The following is a 6481-nucleotide window of genomic DNA, read 5'->3' on the forward strand; positions in this document are numbered from 1 at the left end:
TATTTCCAAAGCACAGAGTGAGAAACTTAAAGCACAAATGTAGGCAGAATTATGTGTGTAAACCATTCTTGGCAAAATGCTGTTTGTGGTGTAAATATGCAGCACATTTTCTTTACAGGCTATTGAGTATTTGGATCATTTCATGTCACACTTGTTGCATGTGTAATATTGTTTCCTGCAAAGTTTCACTAATACGGACTGATACGGATTCCGCCCTCAACACAGTACTGAAACCACTCTCCTCAAAATCACTAACAACCTCCTCCTCTCTGCCAACTCTGGCCACCTCAGCATACTCATCTTCCTTGACCTCACTTCTGCCTTTGACACCATCAACCACACCACTCTGCTATCCCGCCTACAAACTTCCCTCAACATCACTGGCTCTTCTCTCTCCTGGCTCAAATCATACCTCACCGACAGACATCAGTTCATCCACGTCAAGAACTGCACCTCCTCCAACATCCCCCTGCTTCAAGGTGTCCCTCAGGGCTCGGTGCTTGGTCCTCTCCTCTTCATTATCTACTTACTCCCCCTTGGTTCTATCATTCGTCGTCATGGTCTCCATTTCCACTGCTACGCTGACGACATCCAAATCTACATCTCCACAAAATCCATCACTCCAGCCACCCGCTATACCCTCACCAACTGTCTGACTGAACTCCAATCATGGCTGCAAGCCAACTTTCTCAAACTGAACTGTGACAAATCTGAAATAATACTCATCGGCCCAAAATCCCTCTCTACATCAACACAAAACTTCCCCCTCAGCATCGACAACACCACCCTCTCTCCCTCCCTCCCCACTCATCCGCAACCTTGGTATCATCTTCGACAATAACCTCTCATTTGAACATCACATCAGCCGCCTCACCCAAACTGCCTTCTTTCACCTCAGACATATTGCCCGTCTCTGTCCATTACTCTCCTTCTCTGCCGCTGAAACTCTCATCCATGCTTTCATCAACTCAAGACTGGACTACTGCAACAGGATCCTCTACGGCTCATCATCCAAAGTCCTCAACAAACTTCAGTACATCCAGAAGAACTCTGCTGCCCGCCTCCTCACCCACACCCGCTTCCGTGAACATATAACCCCTGTCCTGCAAAACCTACACTGGCTCCCTGTCCCGTACAGAATCAATTTCAAGATCCTCCTCCTCACCCACAAAGCCCTCCACAGCCAGGCCCCCTCCTACCTCACGGACATGCTCCACCACCACACTCCATCCCGCAACCTTCAATCATCCGACAAAAACCTCCTCTCGCCTCCACACAGGACCAAGCACCAAACCTGGGGCGACAGAGCCTTCTCCATAGCCGCCCCCTCCCTCTGGAACACCCTCCCTATACACATCCGTGACTGTCCAAATCCATCCACCTTCAAATCACTCCTCAAAACTCACCTTTTCAAATCCGCTTTTAACCTTTAACATTAGCTTTTCCTTCTGTTTCTCATGTGCCCTCCTTTTCTTTGTATTGCACTATGCTTTTGCACCTTGTTGTATATTGTCCTTGTCTTCTGTTTATCTCTTTGCACTTATATGTATGTACTTCTTTTCTTTGGTTTTAAATGTAAAGCGTCTTTGAGAGCTGAAAAAGCGCTGTATAAATAAAATGTATTATTATTATTATTACCTTATCCTTGTTAAGGGTCTGGTAGTAAATGGGTATCTGGGAGACAATCAGAAGTGACTGTGCCTCTTGATAGGTTGGTTCATTAAGAGTTTTTTATGTAATTATCTCAGAAAACAAACACACAAATTGAATTATTCAGCACTTAAGAGGCTGTCAGATATTTGTTGTTACTGAGGCATGTTCATGTTCATGATGTGGATAAAAATCACAACAAAATAAAATGTATTCTTCCATCTCTCATTCTTTCCTTTTCTGTTGGTGTTGGAAACAAACTCCACTCACCTGTTTAGTGAAATGTAGAAGACCATACAGGTGGTGAGGGACACTGTGTGCACTAACACTGGTGTGCTGCAGTTTGATATCCCTGTCCTCTGTTAGAAGGTGCAGGTGACCCACTGTGATGAAGAAATGACGATCCACAGTGTTTCCCAACAACACTGTCCAGGACTTTACTCCAGTTTCAGCACAACAGGTGTGATATTATCTGTAAATACACGACACAAATAGTGAATGAATACCTGTAACAAAGAATATTGAAACAGTAAAGTTGTGGTGTCTCCACATGAACACACTGTAGAAGAAGTAGAGTGGTGAGTAAATGTACCATTAGCTGTCTTCTGCTGCCCTCTGCTGGCTAAACATTGGTGCAGGATAAATATGGGAAACTGGGTAGATTGACCCAAGATGGTTGAGTCACTGCAGTTCTGACACCTCACTGCATCTATTCAATTGAGAGACCAAATAAAGGCATGTTAGTGAGAGCCTGAAGAACGTTTGGGTTATTAAAGGTGTGCCATGTTGGAAGAGTTGCAACAACATGCAAAAACTCACCGACTGTCATGTTGGCAGCTTTTGTTTCTCCGTCACAGATATGCCACAATCCTGTTGTGTATCATGAGAATGTTTACAGAACATTCAACTGGTAAACAACTTCTCTGCTACCTTAATATAATGTTTTCAAGTCTCAATGTGTTCCTGTCTACTGACTAACTGACTGTTGGAAGAATAACTGCTACAAGAAAAGACGCAGATGAAGATCTAAATGAAGAAAGAAAGAACATCTGGTTATTTTTTACTTCATGTTTAACTTTGAAAGAATAAAGTTTGGGCATTTTGACTTTCAGCAGATTGTAAAGACACTGACAAAACATGTATACATTGTTTTTAACGAACAATGTGATGATTTATTTGTTTTGCAGTTGTTAATCTTATGATGATTCCAACCTATTCATGGTGGGAAGGAATCAAGTCGTCCTGTAACCCAGGACAGGAAAAGAGTGCAATGATGCAAGAGTGAATGAATGAAAGAATGGATTAGTAAATAAATGAGGACAGTGGAGAAAACCAGGGCAAGCTGTACAATATAAAAAGTCAAACAAGGGTTGAATTAAAAGGTAAAAATGTACATGTATTTTAATTGAAGAATAAACATATAATCAAACCGGCTGAAATAAAAGTCGTAAGACACGTTGGCAGAACAAGTTTCCTGTTACATGTTCCTGTTGGCTGGAACATGTTGAAAAATGTTGTGTAACTGGTTTAGTGTCAGTCACACAGTTAAGCTGTTCACTTCCTTGTTTCATGGTCATGGTGTTTATATGATTTGTAGAAATTAATTATTCATTGCCTACACAAAAAAAGTCAGTTTCCTTTTATTTTGTTTGCCTACAGATGCACGTACAATGAATCTGTACTATACTAAATCAAAAGTGAAATATTTGTCCTGAGAACATACTGTCACCATCTGCTGGTGACTAAATGACATAGCAGCATTTCCTGCTGATAATTCAACCTGTAGCAGAGGCGTGTACAAATGAAAGATTTCGAAATTGTTGATCAGAGCTGAGATGCCACTACAGGGTGTGAGACCTCTGCATGCTGGACAACACGTTTGGAAGATTTTGAAAAACTTGGTGAGTCTTGCACGTTTGGAAGATTTTGAAAAACTTGGTGAGTCTTGCTTTTGAAAGATAACTTAGATACCAAGACAAATGGCTGAGAAAATTGCTCTTTTTGAAAGTTTCCTGAGCTGCCATGTGTGTTCAGAGACTTACAGAGATCCTGTGTCTCTGAGCTGCAACCACAGATTCTGTTCAAGCTGCCTGCAAAAAGTCTGGGAACAAGCTAAAAACAAAAACTGTCCCATTTGTAAAAGAAAATCCTCAAAAGAACTGATCTTCATTGACTTTGCACTGAAGGAACTGGCTGACTCCTTTGCTGGGAGACAGAAAGCTGGATCATGTGAGGCAGAAAAAGGAGAGAAGAAGGTGGAGGTGGTGTGTAGTAAACATCAAGAAGAGCCAACATTGTTCTGTAAGGATGAAGATAGAGCTGTGTGTCCTGTCTGTGAGTTTTCTCTCCACCAGAGTCACAAGGTGGTTCCTATAGAACAAGCAGTCAGTGAGCTGAAGGACCAGCTGAAATCTGACTTAAAGTCTCTGCAGGACAAGTTGGACAAATATGAAGAGGTGGAGGAAACATACAATGAAGTGATTCAACACTCCAAGAAGCAGCTGTTGTCCACAGAGAGGCAGATCAGAGCAGAGTTCAACAAGCTCCAGCAGTTCCTGAAAGAGGAAGAGGAGTCCAGACTGGCAGCTCTGAGGGAGGAAGAGGAGCAGAAGAGGAAGACTATCAGCAGAGAGATGAAGATGATTGAGGAGCAGATCTCCTCTCTGTCACACAGTATCTGTGCTGTTGAAGAAGAGCTGCAGAAACACAAGGTGCCATTCCTCAGCAGTTATAAAGCCACTCAGAGCAGAGCCAGAGTCCAGTGCTCACTGTCAGATCCACAGCTGGTCTCAGGAGCGCTGATAGATGTGGCCAAACACCTGGGCAACCTGTCCTTCAGAGTCTGGGAGAAGATGAAGGACAAGGTCCATTTCAGTCCTGTCATTCTGGACCCAAACACTGCAAACCCCTGTCTCTGTCTGTCTGATGATCTGACCAGTGTGAGATGTGAAGATAAAAAGCAGCAGCTTCCTGACAATCCAGAGAGACATACCAGGTATGCCACTGTTCTGGGCTCTGAGGGCTTCAGCTCAGGGAAACACAGCTGGGAGGTGGAGGTGGGAGACCACCCTTACTGGTTTGTGGGTTTGGCTAAAGAGTCAGCTGACAGGAAGGGAAAGCGAATTCATTCACCAGAATATGGAACCTGGCGTTTATCACATGACAGTGGAAAATACACTGATGTTGTTGGTGAGACTGTCACAGTGAAGAAGAGTCTCCAGAGGATCAGAGTCCAGCTGGACTATGACAGGGGGGAGGTGTCCTTCTACGACCCTGAAGACATGACTCACATCTGCACTCACAGAGACACTTTCACTGAGAAACTCTTCCCATTTTTCAGTATTGGTTCAATTGGTCATGCTAAAACAGGTGATATCACAATCTGTCACACTGAGATTTCTCTGTGATGTTCAGGGAGGGTGGTGAGCTCTATGTGATTCATTATGTTTTATAATGTTGAAGGTTTTTATCAGTTTCAGCTCCTTATTGGTAAGAATCATGTAATATGAAAGTACAGTCTTTGTAATATCAAGATAACGAGATAATTAATTCGTTATCACGAGAAAACAATCTTTGTTATGTCGAGATAACGAAATAATTAATTCGTTATCGAAGAAAACAATCTTTGTTATGTCGAGATAACGAAATAATCAATTCGTTATCACGAGAAAACAATATTTGTTATGTCGAGATAACGAAATAATTAATTCGTTATCACGAGAAAACAATCTTTGTTATATTGAGATAACGAAATAATAAGTCGTTATCACGAGATAACAGTGTAGAAAAAAAAAATAATAATACATGGCCGTTCTCGGCTTCCATATTTGTTGTATGATGTACGATGTGTTTTGAACATGGTGTGCTTGTTGAAAGATATATATTTTCTACCTGTTTCTTTCTTTTCTGTATTTCTCTTTTAATGACATCTAAGGGGGAGGATGGACCTCTCAATTTGTTTGTGCCTGTTGCAAAGACAATAAAGACATTCTCTATTCTCTATCTCTATCTACAGCACAGTATGACAAACAAAAGCAGAATCAGCCCAGTCACCAGAAAAAAAAGTTTGGCATTGTATGTTTCTGCAAACCATGAATACGTTACACATTTGTATGTTTTCTCTGTATCATGTCAATGTTTATAAAGTGATGTAGTATATGAGCTGACTTTGTCACTGGGAGATGGAGGAAGTGATGGACAGCATGTCACCGAGACGACTCATACTGCAGAGTACTGTTTGAGACAAACAGACAACAAAACTGGTTTCACTGTAACGAGTCATCTCTGAATCTTTCAGAGGCCTTTTGCCAACAAATGTGGTCGTTACTTAGAAATTGACGCTGTTTCCAACCAGGATAGTGCCACGAAAAGCAAACTGAGACATTACAGCGTTTCCAGGGCAGATTGTGCCAACATATCTCAACAAGAGATGTGCTCAAGGGAGAGTTACAACAAAATCAAAGAACTCAATAACTGTCATTTGACGGTTCTTGTTTCTCAGATATGCCATAATCCTTCCATGTGTGATGAGAAAGTTTTTTGAGAACACTACACTATAAACTATAAACTATAAAACAACTTCTCTACAGCATGAATATATTTAATCAAGCCTCAGTGTCTTTCTGTTAATGAGTGTCTTGTATGATTTTAATGTTTTGTCTGGATTGTTGAATAACTGCTACAAGAAAAGAAGCAAATGAAGTTGTAAATAAACAAAGAAATTTGTATGTCTGGCCAGATTTTACTTTGACAGCTAAAACCTGAGGTTATGATATTTTTACCTCCTAAAGATTTTATAGACACTGACAGAACATTTATGTATTGTTGTCAC

General features: G+C 41.3%; 1 protein-coding gene across 1 annotated transcript; it reads left to right on the forward strand.

Annotated features, from left to right (window-relative positions):
* Positions 1 to 3622: 3622 nt before the first annotated feature.
* Positions 3623 to 5108, forward strand: LOC126394790 (nuclear factor 7, brain-like). Its single transcript, XM_050051871.1, has one exon. The coding sequence runs from the start codon at positions 3630 to 3632 to the stop codon at positions 5055 to 5057; it is 1428 nt and encodes a 475-aa protein (XP_049907828.1). The 5' UTR covers positions 3623 to 3629; the 3' UTR covers positions 5058 to 5108.
* The last annotated feature ends 1373 nt before the right edge of the window (positions 5109 to 6481 follow it).

Source organism: Epinephelus moara, chromosome 8, assembly GCF_006386435.1.
Source record: "Epinephelus moara isolate mb chromosome 8, YSFRI_EMoa_1.0, whole genome shotgun sequence".
NCBI classification, from domain to species: Eukaryota; Metazoa; Chordata; class Actinopteri; order Perciformes; family Serranidae; genus Epinephelus; species Epinephelus moara.